This window comes from Micromys minutus (assembly GCF_963924665.1).
Source record: "Micromys minutus genome assembly, chromosome: 10".
NCBI classification, from domain to species: domain Eukaryota; kingdom Metazoa; phylum Chordata; class Mammalia; order Rodentia; family Muridae; genus Micromys; species Micromys minutus.
The window spans coordinates 21638557-21654290 of record NC_137979.1 but is presented as its reverse complement, the minus strand read 5'-3'; the positions used below and the strand labels follow the sequence as shown (position 1 = coordinate 21654290).

The following is a 15734-nucleotide window of genomic DNA, read 5'->3' as shown; positions in this document are numbered from 1 at the left end:
TTTAAATTGTATTCATTCATTCATTCAGTGTGTGTGTGTGTGTGTGTGTGTGTTGGAGTGCAAAGGCAGGCACAAGGCCAAAGATCTTTTCTGTCACCTTGTGGGACAAAGGGATTTAACTTAGGTTGCCAGGCCTGGGCACAAACACCAGTCTGCCCCCTGCACTCTCTCACCATTTTATTTATGTATTATAATGTATTCATTTACCTTGTGTGTGAATGTCAGTAGACAACGTTGTGACAGTCAGTGCTCTCCTTCCAAGCATATGTCCTTAGTACTAAAGTCGGTCATTATGTTTGGTGGCAAGGACATTCCTTAGGAGCCATTTTCCAGCCCTTGTTTTTTTTTTTTTTTTTTTTCTCTTTTGAATGCTTGACCTCTCTCTGTAGACCAGGCTGGCCTCAAACTCCAAGATCCACCTGCCTCTGCTTCCAGAGTACTCGGATTAAGGTGTGAACTTCATCTCCTAGCTTTGTTCTTTTCTTTCTTTCTTTCTTTCTTTCTTTCTTTCTTTCTTTCTTTCTTTCTTTCACAAGAGTCTCACTATGTAGCTCTTGTTGGCTTGAAACTGTATTTGTAGACCAGGCTGGCCTCAGAGAACTCCAATTCCTCTGTATCCCCAGTGTTGGGATTAAAAGTGAGCGACATCATACCCAGCCTCTCGCTCTTTATCTTTCCTTTTTTTTTTTTTTACCATTTATTTATTTTATGCATATGAATGAGTACACCATAGCTGTCCTCAGACACATCAGAAGAGGCATCAGATCCCATTACAGATGGTTGTGAGCCACCATGATGTTGCTGGGAATTGAACTCAGGACCTCTGGGAGAGCAGTCAGTGCTCTTAACCACTGAGCCATCTCCCCAGCCCACTCTTTATCTTTCTGATCCCATTTTATACCCATTTAATCACCGAGGCTTGGAGAGATAGAAATAACTTGACACTTAGAGTGTTTACGGCTCCTTCAGAGGACCCAAATTCACTGCCTAGTCCCCACACATCAAGCAACCCACAACTACTTGTAACTCCAGCTCTAGAGGATGTGATGCCCTCTTCTGGTCTCTGCTGGCACTAACCCATACACACACTAAAATAAAATTAAAACCACCGAGGATACCTGAGAAACCAGATGAGAGCAGGAATAACCCCTGGAACTGAAGTTACAGATGGTTGTAGCTTCCATGTGTGTGCTGGGAATCAAACCTGAGTCTGGAAGAACACTCAGTGCTTTTAACTAACTGCTGAGCCATCTTTCTTGCCCCTCCACCCTCCTCCTCAGGGAAGAGGAGAAGTTAGAATAGTCCAGACTAAAGAGGCTATGGTACAGATGAAGAAAACCAATGTGTAAGAGAGGTCAAAACACCAGGGATAAGACACAATGACGTTGACTGGTTAGCGTGTACATGTTGGTCATATGTACCATTCTAGGGGACAACTAGACTCATGGGCCTAGCGTTGGGTTGTAGGTTAATGAGTCCTCAGTGGAAGGAAGTATTAATAGAAGTGAACCACCCAAGAAACTCGCTACCCTGTTTCAATCCACTAAGGTTCCTAGCTCTCCCTCTAGGTGGCGCTAGAAGCCTTGCACTTCTCTTGAACTTTTTCTGAATTGAGCTCTCTCCACATCTCTGCCAGCTCTCTCCCTGGACGTGCTTAGGTCGTGCCCTCTCAGCTGGAGACCCAAAACAGGAGCTGACTCTGGAAAGCTTGTCGCCCACGCGGCCAGCACATGCCTGGAGATTCAGGGACTTCAGGGAGGGTGGTGTGACCGGCGTGAGCACCTGTCCCTTGGGTCCCCTCCAGGAACCAATGTAGAGAATGTGTGGAGGGGATGGGTCGGTAGGCTGCGCACCGCCCAGAGATGCATGGAAAGAAAGGACGACCAGACACGGTCCCCAGACACACTGGAAACGGAAGTTATTGGTCCCTAGGGTCATCTCCTCGTGGGAAGCTTGTAGCGGACCCTTTAAGACTCCATCTCCCTTGCCCTCCCCCGCCTGGGACAGGCTGGGACACCCGGGACCTGACATTTGGCGGAGCCTAACGTGGGAACTAAAAATAGCCACTCCGGGTTACTTCGGGGCATTGTTTCTGACACACACACACAGACCCGAGGGCTCTATGTCATCCTGCAGGAGTTACCCCGTACCCTGGCAAGTACATCTAGCCCATACCTTTCTCTTTGACCTCTCAGGGGGACCAACTGCACTCAACTCTTTAAGAAAATTCGCAGTCCAGGATTTTGGATGGCGGGAAGAGCCTTTTGTTCCAAGGACCCTACTTTGAAAGCTCAGAGGCAGGCGGGAACTTTAGGGGCGTGTCTCCCCAGCTGGCACAAGTGCTGGGTGGGGGCGTGGCCTTTTGGGGTGTGCGGGCTTTTGGCCAATGGGTGTTGTGAAGGGCGTGGCCCATGGAGGGGCGGGAGTGAGGAGGTGGCCTCAGTTCTCCGCATCTTTCCCCCTCAAGCCGGTCTCTTTAGATCCCGGAGAGCCTTGGTGCTCTCCGGTTCCTTGGGTTGTGGCAGTGAGTCCCACCAGACCTGCCTTTTGCACACCTCTTCGGAACGCCGGGGTCTCCTGCCCTCCAGGCCGGGGCCCTATACCCTATTCATTTTGTATTGCAGCGTTTGAGTCTTCTCTTCCTTTAAAACAAGATGCCGTCGGGTTTCCAGCAGATCGGCTCTGAAGTAAGGTTCAGCATTCCGGGGCGAATTGGGAAATCTGGTCCGGTTTGGGGGGGCTGGGTTTGGGTTTGGGGTCAGCTAGGAGGCGGTTCTTGCGCAGGCGCTGGGGTTAGAGATGGGGGGCTGGCTATTTATATTCAGCCTAGACAACCCGTGACTGTCAAATTCCAATCTCGCCAAGAGACAGAGTGGGTCCAGGAGACTCTTTATGCGCCCAGGCTGAGAGACTGGATTCTGAGGAATCCAGAACTTGTCTCCTACCCTACTGTGCGCTGCTTCGGGTGATAATACTCTGCCCACGACTCTATTTGGGAAGGCAGATCCGGAGTCTTACCTTCCCGGAGCTGTTCGATTTAGTATTTCTAGGACTGGAGCACTGCGGGGGGGCCCCACCCCCACTCCTGGCAGTCTTCCAGGAGGCTGAACTTTCTCTTGGCCTTGTGGTGGGTGGAGGGGCAGAGGGGAGTGTCACCCCCCCCCCCCAGCTCAGGTTTCTGCTTGGAGACAGACTGTGCCGCCAGCAGCAGCCACCACTGCCACCGCCCCTCACACCACTCTCTACCATCCCTCCTCTTCCCCTGGGCATGGCTCTCTCTCCCTGCTAAAATCCCCTGTCACATAGTACTTGGTCGAAGTTTAGGAGCTGAGGAAAGGCTAGGCCTAGACCTAAAAGCTACCCTAAAGCAATGACCCAGATGTCCTTCCTAGAATAGCCCTTCTTGGGGCCTGTGGAAGGCCTGCTGGAGCAAGCTGAGATAACTTCCAGAGGGAAGAGATGATGTTAACACGCTTATCCGTTTATACAATCAGGCACTGTCTGGGAGACGGTTAAAGTTGATTTTGATTTTTGTAAGGGTTTTCACCGACTGACCAGTAGCCAAGGAAGGCAATATTACCTGACAGAAGGGGAAATCCAGGTTCATTTTATGGTAGGGAAGTGACTTACCCAAGGTCACACAAATATGAGTCTTTCTCAAGGTCACAGGGGAATTTTGAGGTCCAGATCCTCAAACTTTTGCCTGTAGTGTGGACATAGATATCAGTTTTTTTTTTTTTTTTTTTTTTTTTTTTTTTTTCTCCATGCCCAGGTTTCTGTTTACACGGAGATCTTTGTACAATTCCTAATATGGCCCACTTTCTCTCACCCAGTGTGTTGGATGGAGCCCAGAACCTTCATGCTCCAGCTGGACTTGGGCCTCTGAAGGAAGTCAGACATAGTGCTATGTGACATACCTTCCTTTGTCTCTGTCTGTCTAGGATGGGGAACCCCCTCGGCAGCAAGTGACCGGGACACTGGTCCTGGCTGTATTCTCGGCTGTGCTTGGCTCCCTGCAGTTTGGCTATAACATTGGAGTCATCAATGCTCCACAGAAAGTGAGTGACCTACAGCCATTAGGGTGGGGACACGACAGAGAGAGAAAGGTCTATTAATAGTCACTCCCATGTTACTCCTCCCCCCATCCCCAGGTGATCGAACAGAGCTACAATGCCACCTGGCTGGGAAGGCAGGGTCCTGGAGGACCGGATTCCATCCCACAAGGCACCCTCACTACACTTTGGGCTCTCTCTGTGGCCATCTTCTCTGTGGGTGGCATGATCTCCTCCTTTCTCATTGGCATCATTTCTCAGTGGTTGGGAAGGTATGGTGCTGGAGGGCAGAGGCGGGGGAGGAGAAGGGCCATAGCATGGGTGTCATGACCAGCCCTCCTCTCTGTGTGCCTGCCAGGAAAAGGGCTATGCTGGCCAACAATGTCTTGGCCGTGCTGGGGGGCGCCCTCATGGGCCTAGCCAATGCCGCGGCCTCCTACGAGATACTCATTCTCGGACGCTTCCTCATTGGCGCGTACTCAGGTACCCACAGGTGCTATGGCTCTACTCTGCCTCTGCTCTCCCTGATCGTGTGTGGGCTTCTGTGCGGGAATATACGGCCATCCTCTGCTCTCTCTTCTTCCTTCTGCCCAGGGCTCACATCGGGGTTGGTGCCCATGTATGTGGGAGAAATCGCCCCCACTCATCTTCGGGGTGCCTTGGGAACACTCAACCAATTGGCCATCGTCATTGGCATTCTGGTCGCCCAGGTAAATAGACCTGGCTTTGTGGGGAGCTAGGCGTAGGAGTTGGAGGGAATGTCCATATTTGGGCAGGAAGGAGATCAAAGTCACATTTCCTCTTTCCTGTCTTTTCCTACAGGTGTTGGGCTTGGAGTCTTTGCTAGGCACAGCCACCCTGTGGCCACTGCTTCTGGCTATCACGGTACTCCCCGCTCTCCTGCAGCTGATCCTGTTGCCCTTCTGTCCCGAGAGCCCCCGATATCTCTACATCATCCGGAACCTGGAGGGGCCTGCCCGAAAGAGTAAGCTCTCGCCTTGCTTCTAGCCTGGCCTCATACCTCCACCTCATCTTGCTAATAACTGGGCCTCCTCTCAGGTTTTGTAACGCCTGATATTCCCCACTCCCAGGTCTAAAGCGCCTGACTGGCTGGGCTGATGTGTCTGATGCACTGGCTGAGCTGAAGGATGAAAAGCGGAAGTTGGAGAGAGAGCGTCCAATGTCCTTGCTCCAGCTCCTGGGCAGCCGCACCCACCGGCAGCCTCTCATCATCGCAGTGGTGCTGCAGTTGAGCCAGCAGCTCTCAGGCATCAACGCTGTACGTATGGGGACCCAGGCAGCGCATGGGTCAGGTACCAGTTTGGGGAAAGGGAGACAGAACAAGCCACCATTAGGATCCAGGCTCTGTCCAGTTTGGTGTGGTTGGAATAAAGGACCAGACATCCCTAGCTTTACCTTTCCTGCCCCCTCATTTCTAGGTTTTCTACTATTCAACCAGCATTTTCGAGTCGGCTGGGGTGGGACAGCCAGCCTACGCCACCATAGGAGCTGGTGTGGTTAATACGGTCTTCACGTTGGTCTCGGTAACTGCTTGCCTGTGCAATGGCCAGAGCACTGGTTTCGTAGCCCTGGGTGCCCTGGGGTCCTACTCTCCTTTGTCGCCAACTGATCGCTGGCCCCCCACTCTCCCCACAGGTGCTCTTAGTAGAGCGAGCTGGACGACGGACACTCCATCTCCTGGGCCTGGCAGGCATGTGTGGCTGTGCCGTCTTGATGACTGTGGCTCTGCTGCTGCTGGTGAGGCCTCGGGACTTTGACAGCACAGCAGTCTTACCCATGGGGATAACCCCACGCTGTGACTGAATGTGCCAGGATCATGGGTGCTAGTGTCTTATGGTCTGTGTTACTGGCTACACTAGAGCCTAGGGAAATGTTAATAGTTCCTATGAAACCTCGGGAGCAATGATTCATAGAACACAGCTTCAGAGCCAGGGGAACAAGAAAACCAGAATATTCTAACTTGAAACCTCCTGGGGTAGCCAACAAAATGGCAGCACTCAGAAATAAATGCTCCAGGGCAGCTCAACTCTTGGGAGGCTGAGGTGGAGGCCTTGAAAGTTCAAGGCCAACCTGGGCAACATGTGACACCTGTCTAAAAGGGCAGTGGACAGGAGATGCTCCAGGCCTGCTTTAGCCTAGAATAGTAGCTTCTACCTGGAAAAGATTTCAGTTCTCTGGGCCAAAGGCAAGGGAAGATTTAGAGGCCAGAACCAAATTTTCTGTTATTCCTTCCTGGTCTTTAGGAACGGGTTCCAGCCATGAGCTACGTCTCCATCGTGGCCATATTTGGCTTCGTGGCCTTCTTTGAGATTGGCCCTGGCCCCATCCCCTGGTTCATTGTGGCCGAGCTCTTCAGCCAGGGCCCGCGCCCTGCAGCCATGGCTATAGCTGGTTTCTCCAACTGGACCTGTAACTTCATCGTTGGCATGGGTTTCCAGTATGTTGCGGTAGGTTCCCTACCCCTTGCCCAGTTTCCCACACCAGTGGGCAGAGGGGAGGCAAAGCTCCCTAGTTCCCTCACTGTTCAGTCAGGGACTCCCAGCCCTGCAGGTGGTCTCTGGAAGATAAGTCTGGCAAAGCTACTCCACCAGAATCAAAGGAAAGACAGGCAGAGACAGACGGGTGGGAATAGGTGGTCCAGCAGCTTAGATGTCTAAAAAATAAACCAGTGGTATAAACTTTCTACTAATGCTATAAATGGTTTAGTAATCTACACCAGGTGTGCACTCTTAGAGCAAAGGGTAAAGAGCTAATGGAGGTTTTCAATGTGAGCGTTCATTTCCGGTTATTTCCGCCGCCTCCTAAAGGAGCAGCACTGTTTACACAGCCCCTTCCCTTAGTCTTTGGTTCCTGGCTTCCCACCCCTGTCAACATTTCTCTCTCCAACTGTCCCAGGATGCTATGGGTCCCTACGTCTTCCTTCTATTTGCCGTCCTCCTGCTTGGCTTCTTCATCTTCACCTTCCTAAAAGTGCCTGAAACCAGAGGCCGGACGTTTGACCAGATCTCGGCTGCCTTCCGCCGGACACCTTCCCTCTTAGAGCAGGAGGTGAAACCCAGTACAGAACTTGAATACTTAGGGCCAGATGAGAATGACTGACAGGCAACACGGGGTGTGAGAGCCACCCTCTCCACCCAGACTCTCGCCTCTGCTCTGCAGCACTTTAGCCCTCTCTTCCCTTTCCTCCAGGATGAAGGAAATGGCAGCCTGGGGAACTGGGAAGCTGAAGGGAGGGGTGGTTCACGTACCCCCTCATTCCCCTTGTGTGACTCTTTTGGATTATTTATGTGTTGTGGCTAGGCTGTGGCCACCTAGATGGGCTTTTCTCCTGTCCTGCCTTTCTCCTGCCCCTGTCTATCAGCTCTAGAATACTTCCGTTCCCTTTAGAGAAGGGGTCTGCAGGAGGGTGGGCCCACCCTGAATTCAGTGGGGTGAACAGCAGGGTGGGTGTGAGGGAGCACTTTTCTTCAGATTGGCTCCTCCCACAAGCGGATACTTTCACTCAACTCTTGCCACATAGACTCTGGGTGAAGGGGGGTTGGTTGTCTTGACCCCTCCAGGGCAAAGGATACACCCTCCCAAAATCTAGCCTTGCCTCGCTGTAGGCTCCACCTTCCAGGGCAAAGGAACACAAACAGTACATACCTGACAGGGCAAGGATGGTAGAATCTCCATTTGGGGTCCTAGCCTGTACCCCAGGGCTGCCAAGTGTGGGTACCAACACTTTCTCGTTCCCCTCCAGGAAGGGATTTGAAAGGCTGCCTACAAACACTGGTTGGGAGGGGCCTTTGGTATTTTTGTATGTACAGATAGGGAGCAGAACCCCAAGGGCTGCTGTATTAAATGTGTATATAGAGATTCATCCATAAAGTCACTGTATGAAGACGAGTGTGCTGTTGTGTAGGAACCGGAGGGTGTGATAAGACAGAAAATGCCTCACCTCTTCCACTTTGTCCTTCCTGGGCTCAGAGCGCAGATACCTCTAAACTGTCACTTATTCACACCCACTTTCATTTCCCTCCTCCAAAATCTAGGACTTCACTATATAGCTGAGGCTGGCTTTGAACTTGTAGCAAACCTCTTGCCTCAGCCTTCCAGAGAGCTGGTTTTACAGTCCTGAACCCAAATGCCCCACTTTTTGAAACAATCGTTTTCTTGAGAGAGTACGTGGCCCAGGGTGACTTGGAATTTGGAATCCTCCTGTCTCAGCTTCCTGAGTGCTGGCACATCTGGCTCCGTACTTTAATTATATTCACAAGTGCCCAGACACTTCAGAGATCTCGCTCAGTTATGGATCCAGTTACTCTTGGTGACAAAGGTTCTTGTCACAACTAAATAGCTAGGGATACTGGAGCAAGCAATTACTACCAGGCCCTACGCACTGTGCAGGTCTCAGTCCCACAGGTGATCAGCCCCAAGAGTTGAGTCTTCATCCTCAAACAGAAGAGCCAGAGACCAGGACAACAAGAAAGCCTGCTTTTGTTTTTACTGGAGGCTCAGGTGGCACATGACAGTTCATAAAATGGCTTCAGAGGTGTTGGGGGGAGGTCGAAGGGAAACAAAAAATAAATGGGTGGGGAAGAAAAACAATCAGGAGGAGGTATGAGCTGGCTGGTTCCTTCTCAGCCTGACCAGGGGAGGGAGGTGATGCCTCTGAACAGTAAGGATGGATCCCTTCCTTCAACCCATGCTAGGGAGAGGGGAAAAAAAGAGAAAAAAGCCAAAGGCTGTTGCTTTGGCCCTCCTGAGTCTCAAGGGAAAAGCTGATTGATGTTTTGATGTCATGAATTATGGGAAAGGGGGGAGGGGGATGCTGGGTAGAGTCAGTTGGAAACTGGCAGATACCTAAGAGAGAAAGAGAGACCAATCTTAAAAAGAGTAACTTAGCAAAATCCAATCCCAGTCTTCTTGGTCACTTGCCTAGAGAAGCAGCACTCACCAGACGGTAGCTCTGGGTGTCCTCTGAGGTGGAGTCACTCCAGTATGGTGGTGGGAGGGTCCCCACTGTTGATGGGTGCTGAGGTCTAATGAGCGGAGATGAATCAAGAGTTACTTGCTTACAACCTCCTACTTCAACCTTTTCTTAACTCACCTCTTCTCATCCCTTCCAACCAGTTCCCACACTTCACATCCCAAAGCTGGGGACAGGGATGGGGTTATGCAAAAGGGCTTGACTGTCTGTACAGGTTTCCTGGTGAGAAATGCCTGCCAGGGGTGAGCTGGGCAGGAGGCCAGGGGATGGGGACAAGGAAGGCAGAGGTGCAAAAGGACAGAGCAAAGGAAAAGGACAGGAAACAACTCCTCTTTCTCACACCAAGACCCTCACCTCTGCGGCTATTGGCTGCCGGGGGCCAGGGGGCTGCTGCCTACGCCGCTGGAAGTAGGGACGGTTTCGTGGACGCTGGGGCTCAGGCCGGGAGCCATCAGTGGGGCCTTGGCTGGGCTTGGTCTCTCCATCCCCACCTTCTGTGGTAGGCTGTTGGGGTGGCCTAGGGCGGAAAGGCCTAGAAAGAGAATCAAACTGACAGATCAGGGAACTAGGCAGACTCCCTGTCTTGTCCTCATCTGTTCCAGGCTCTAGAACTTGTCATTTCACACAGGCCCAACACTGGACCCTGAAGGGAGAGACAAAACAAGTCTTACCTTCGGTACCTGGGCCGGAACCTGGGCGGGGGTACCCGTTCATCTCCCTGCTGTTGGTCACCCTCCAATGGGGCTGTCTCCTTGGGTTCTACCCCATCGGAGCCCTGGGAACATACAAAGGCCTAGATGGGCTGTAGAGCTCCCTGAGTCCTTGGTGCTTCCTGGATCTTAGTTCTACTTCCTGTGAGGATATTCTAGGGTCTCTGCCCTCAGCTCCCCCACTTCTTTTCATTATGTGGAGAACTAACTCCCTGGGCTGCAACTCTTGTCTTACCTCTATGGGCTGTTGCGGATTGGGGGGCCGAGGGCCTCGCACAAACCGCCTTCGATAGAAGAAGGGCGGTGGGCGCCGTCGTCTAGGTCGCTGCCCCGAGTCCTCTGCCCGCTCCCCTTCGCTCCCAGGTTCTGTCCCACCTGAGGGAGCCTCTGCCACCATGGGTGGTGGGGCAGCTGGGCGAGGCCGAGGAATGAATCTACGGAACCTACGTCGATTGGGGGCATAGCGGCTGCCCTTCACTGGCACCCCCCCAGGCCCAGTTACATTAGCAGCTTCTGCACCCTGGGGAGGTAGAGAGGGAACAATCAGAATTGCCCTGACAACAGACAGCACTTACAAACCTGCAAGATCACTGCTGTCCCCCTTCTTCAGGCCCAAGTCCTCTACCCTATTACTTCTCAAAACCACTCCTCCTTTCTCCCCTCCCCCGAGGGGCAGCAGAAGGAGTTTGTACCCATCTGAGAAGAAACAACTTGTCCTTAGAAATAACTGCCACATTCCCCCCAGAGTGTAAAGACAGGACAGGATGAGACAGAGAGAGTCACTGTCCCTCCTTCATTCCAGAGGACTGACTGAGGGTCCTGTTAGGGCTGGGGTCCCGTGTAGAAAACAGACATGAAGTGCTTGGTGAACTAAAGAGAAGAAACCCACATGTTACTGGCTGGTGACAGGGATGGGTTCTTTAGGACATGTCCCAGAGCAGCTCTAGCATTTGACAACATCCAGGCAAGAGTACAAGACCCATTTCCACCACAGCCAGAGGCCCTGCTGGTCCCAGGAGGGCCAAAGCTTTGGCCGACCTCCAAGCCACCTTCCCACAGTCCTGACCAACTCCACCCCACAGCAGCTCCCAAACCTTCTCTCCTTCCACGACATCAAACTCCACAGTCTCCCCATCTCCAACACTTCGCAGAAACTTCCTGGGGTTGTTTCTTTTAATAGCTGTCTGGTTGGGGGGAAAGTCATGAGAAAAGTGAGGGCAGCAAAGTCGGGATTCCTTGAACCAGCTTCAGCCTCCACCCAACTCCATTCTTGGTGACATTTTATTGGAGTCTAGGGCTGGAGGGCAGAGCAAGAAAGTGGTCAAAGTAGTAGGGGAGGGCCTGGAGCACAGCTCCACAGTGCCTGTTATATATTAGTAGGGGAAAAGTCATGAGCTAGAGGTCTGAGGGAGCAGCTATCCCCAAGATGTACCCCCTTCCCCTGTACCCCTAAAGGACTTCAAAACATTAAGGCAATAGGAACTCAAAAGCAAAACAAAGGCTGAAGCATCTGGATTGTAAAGTGGGGAAAACGTACTGTGCTTCTTACCTCGATCCCACTGAGCACCTCCACCACAGCAGTGGCTCTCAAACTAGCCAGCATCAGAATCACCTGGGAGTATGTTACAACAGAGTGCCCGGCCCCAGCCCCGAGTCTCATTAATTCAGTGGCTTGGGGTGGGGCCTGAGAATTCAGGTGATGCTGCTGCTGGTCCACAGAGCACAATCTGAGACTCACTGCACCCAAGTGTCTCTGGCCTTTCCCTCAGAAAATTGCCTGATTCCTTCCTGTGGTGTTAACAGGTCCCAGGAGGTGGTGGTGAGCATGCCGTGCCCTGAGGGCCACACACCACTCTGACAGCTGTTTAGCAACTCAAGGAAAGTTGGGCTAATGGTGGTTCACACAGGCACCTGAGGCAGGTGGGAGGCCAGCTATGGGCAGGCTGTTGTGAAGAACCAGAGATATACTGTGTGCAGCAGGGGTTATGGCAAGGCTTCCAGAGAGAGGGCAGGCGCCTTCCCTCCGAAAGCCGACCTAGCTCTTACCTGGTGAACAAAGACATCCTCCTTGGTGTCATTCCTGCAGAACAGGATGGGTTGTTAAGGGGATGATGGGTACGGCACTCAGTTCCACTGAGGCCTCCCTAGTTGCCCATTCCCAAGATGGGCCCAGCCTCTCCACTGTTCCAGTTCCTGGGGATGAGACCCTGGGAGCAAGAGCAAGTCACCAGGGCCCCAAAAGCTGATGCAAAGGGAAGCATGCTGTAAATCCACAGTGAGAAACCTGGACTTCATAAGGATAGGAGGAGGTAGCAAAGGCACCTTGAAGGAACCAGGACAGCTTCACCTTCTACCCCAGAGGCACCTCAGAACCTGCTGGTGCCAGGTCTAATTGTCCCTGGCCAATATCCCCTTCTCCCTTCAACCCCTATTGGGGATGGAAAATTCCACAGGCTCCTTTCTTCTATTCTCAAGGAGAGAAAGCAGGGCCAGAGCCAGGGGTACACAGCTGTGAGAACACATTAGGACATTCTCCAAACAGCCACAAAGCCTTAGCCACCCTCAGCCTGGAGAACCACAAGCTTTCCACACAAGCTGAACAAGGGTGAAAGGACACTCTCTCAGTCTTTGTCACCACCTTGACTATGACGGGGACAGGAGGACTCCTTGCAGGAAGCTGCCTTCCCCAGAACAAATGTTCTAGTTTTAAAGTACTTGGATCTGCACAAAGGTCAGCCTGTAAAGAGGGAACTGAGGCTCCCAGGAGGGTTTGGCTGGGCAGGGTGCCTGAGCTGGGGAAGGCCAGAGTAGGGGGGACCTGGCTCTATTAGGTCAGAATCTGCCACAGCCTCTCCCAAAGTTTGGGAAGGGTGGAGCCACAACTGAAGCAAAGCAGCAGTCTCTGGCTGGGCAGGCACTTTCCTTCCTTCCCTGCACACACCAGCTTCCGTCTGGGAGAGGGGTCATGGTTCAAATGAGCTACAGCTCTTTAAGAGATACAAGTTGTGAAGATACCAAGAGTGTTGGTTGCCCTTAACCAGGAAATCAGTGAGGACTCAAACATTCCACCCCAAAGGCACACAGTATGCTAAAAATAATGCAGCAACTCCAGAAGGTGAGACAGAGGAGCTGGGAAGGTCAGGGTCAGGTTTGCCAAGTTCCTGGATCATTAATCCTCTGCTGTCCTTGAAGATGTGGGTGCAGCTTCTTCTTGCCAATAAGCATACATTTGTGCTGTGGTTAAAGACCTTCAACCAGCCTCAGCTGGGCATCACACCCATGTGTCTTGGCAGGGGTAGAGATGAAATAAGGTGTCCAATCCCACAGGTCAGTTCGGAAAAAGACACCCGTTCCTCCCCCTCCCTGGGTTCCTCGGATACCTGTTGATGAATCCGTAACCATTCCGGACGTTGAACCATTTGACAGTGCCCAGGACTTGGATTGCTGCCAGGCAGAGATGCAGTGGGGATAGTAAGATGGGGGAAGAGATGGAGTTGGATTGAGTTTTGAGAGAAAACTAGGCTAAAATCTAACCTGTCTCCCTAATAAGCTTCAAGTCAACCAGATTTCAATGGAAGTGTCAAAGTACTCTTACCCTAGTTCTAAGTGGAAGAACTCACACAGGGGGTTTTCAGGCTCTCAAACCAATGTTCCTGACATCCTGCGAAGTTCAGGTCTTTCACCTAGAACCGGGTACTCACCTGGTCCACCCTCAGGGTCAAAGCTCAGCAGCCGTTCTGGCCCTCCTAAATTTAAGGGTCCCATTCACCTGCTTCCCAAGCTCAGAGGTTTACTTAACAAGAACCGGAGTCAACTACACCAAGTATCCCACAAACAGGGTGTGGCTAGACCCTGAGGTTTTATTTTCCTACCCAAAGCCTTAGCTGAACCTGCCTGCCCCGCCCTCTGGCTCCTGAAGTGCGGCAAGATTTCCCTCCAGCGGAATCCACTAATAGTTTGTTCGGCAGCTCCGGGACCAGTTAGTCCTTTGGGTCAGGCCTACCTTCGGCTTTCCAAACCCTGCTGCCCCTCCCCCAGCCCGCCGACCCTCAGAGCCGCCCTAGCGCGTGACCCCCCCTCACCCAGCACCGGCTTGTCCGCCTGACTCCGGGCCGGGGGCGCGGGAGTCCCCGAGGCCGCCGTCGCCTGGTTGCCAGGGGTGCGAGGGCCGGGCGCTGAGGGGGTCCCAGCAGCGGGGCCAGAGGCACCTCCGCCCCCGCCGCCCGCCCCGCCGCCTGCTTTCTGTGGCTCTCCCGCGGGCACCGGTACCACCACTGCTACCACCCCTGCCGCCGTCGCGGGCACCGTCGCCGCAGGGGCCGCTGTCGCCACCACTGCCGCCTCCGCCTCGCTCATCCCGCCGGGTCCAGTACCGGCCCCCGCCGCCACCGCCTCCTCCGCCGCTGCCACCACCACCACCACCCCGGCCCCTCCCCCCGGCTCGCGGACCGGCCACCACGCTCGGTCCTCGCGCCCCGAGCCTCGCCCGCACGCCTGCCGCGGGCCCTGAGCCGAGGCCAATCGCAGTCGGCTCAAGCAGCGCGCTCAGGTCCCGCCTCCCAGCCGCCGGCCAATCGTAGCCGCGCAATCCCCCAGGCCCGCACGCCAGCCCCGCCTCCTGGACTCCGATCTAAAGCTGCCGCCCCCTCCAGCATCTCTGTAAGTACACCTGGGCCCCGCCTCCCCGCCGTCACGTGATACACTCGGCCCAGCCCATTGGCTAGTGGCTCATTTCCCCTCCCCCCTCCGCCCCTTTCCACCGGCCGCGGGAAATCAAACCGGCTGGTGGCGTCCCAACGGCCACCTGGTTTCTGCGCGCAAGGCGGGGCCCGGGCGAGCCTCCGGGGTTGCCCCTGACGACCTGGGTGGGGGTAGCGGCCAGCAGCCGCGGTTCTGCAGCGAGGGGTCCCGCTGACCTCCACTCTTCAGACGGTCGGTGCCGGGACTACTCTCCACCCGCTACTGCCCTGGGTACCTTCCCGCACAGAACGTCCGTGCACACCCCAGGGCGGGCACAGTGGCTATCACAAGCAGAAGTCCCTCGTCTTTATGTTTTTAGGCTTTTGAAATAAGGTCTCTAGCGCAGCCTGGCCTTGAGCTCCTGATCCTCTTGCTTTCCCCTCCCCAGCGCAGCCTTGCTGAGTTCGAAGTCAGCTTGGGTCATACAGTGAGTTCCAGGACAGTTTGGACTACAGTGAGAGACAATGTCTCAAGAAATGAGAAAAAAAAGCAAAGTTCAGAACAAAAAAAAAAAGTTTAGAAAAAAGCAGATTTAGAACAAAGCGAAGCTCTTTCCTTAGTTTTAATAAAATATCCATACATGTAGCCAACACCCTAAGATACCTTGTTAGGTTGTGTATGGTAGATTAGCACCTGTAATTCCGGCACTGAGAAAGCCAAGGCAGGAAGACTCACTTCCCAGTGAGGTCAGGCAGAGCTCATGTTAAGCAAGTAAACCAAAGGACGTTATTTTTGCTCCAGGAAAGTTCTTTTAAGCCTCCTCTGGGTAACCTGGCCTTCTGAGCCTCTTGCCGAAGTTCTGGTGTCCTCCATCGAGTACTTTCAGATCTTCTTAGGATCAGGATTTTGGGACCCCTAGCTCACCGGCCTTGTACATACAGTTTGCTTAAAACTTGCTAGCTTTGCGTCTCCAGGGTGTGTGTCTCCCCAAGTACCAATTATCCTATCTTATCGTGAATTTTTAAAAATATGAAGTGGGTTTGACCGTTTGTTTCCTTTAATGTTCTGAACACACATGAGGCAGTAAACGCCACAGCAGTAAGACTTCTGTAGTAATCTTGGCATCTGGAACAACGCACCACAGACCAGAATAAGTGTTAGTTCCCAATCTGCAGACGGCTCTGAGTCACTCTTTCCGAGGACCGTCTCTTTCACATGAGAGGACATGGGCGACACTATACAGAGTTCGTTTTTATCTGGTACAGCACCCCCTGGGAGTAACGCGACTGCGCCGCTGCG

General features: G+C 53.1%; 2 protein-coding genes across 2 annotated transcripts; one reads left to right on the top strand and one right to left on the bottom strand.

The window, feature by feature from the left end:
• The first annotated feature begins 2447 nt into the window (after positions 1–2447).
• SLC2A4 (solute carrier family 2 member 4) lies at positions 2448–7958 on the top strand. The gene is made up of 11 exons (XM_080923459.1): positions 2448–2687; positions 3942–4058; positions 4152–4324; positions 4411–4535; positions 4647–4762; positions 4875–5037; positions 5144–5331; positions 5492–5596; positions 5709–5810; positions 6317–6520; positions 6969–7958. Exons 1-11 carry the CDS (start codon positions 2655–2657, stop codon positions 7170–7172), a joined length of 1530 nt encoding a protein of 509 aa, XP_080779585.1. The 5' UTR covers positions 2448–2654; the 3' UTR covers positions 7173–7958.
• Positions 7959–8099: 141 nt separating this feature from the next.
• On the bottom strand, positions 8100–14141 carry YBX2 (Y-box binding protein 2). The gene is made up of 9 exons (XM_080923460.1): positions 13838–14141; positions 13136–13199; positions 11802–11835; positions 10850–10939; positions 9991–10275; positions 9717–9820; positions 9400–9577; positions 9013–9097; positions 8100–8918 (listed from the first exon to the last, which is right to left on the bottom strand). Exons 1-8 carry the CDS (start codon positions 14109–14111, stop codon positions 9047–9049), a joined length of 1080 nt encoding a protein of 359 aa, XP_080779586.1. The 5' UTR covers positions 14112–14141; the 3' UTR covers positions 8100–8918; positions 9013–9046.
• Positions 14142–15734: the final 1593 nt, after the last annotated feature.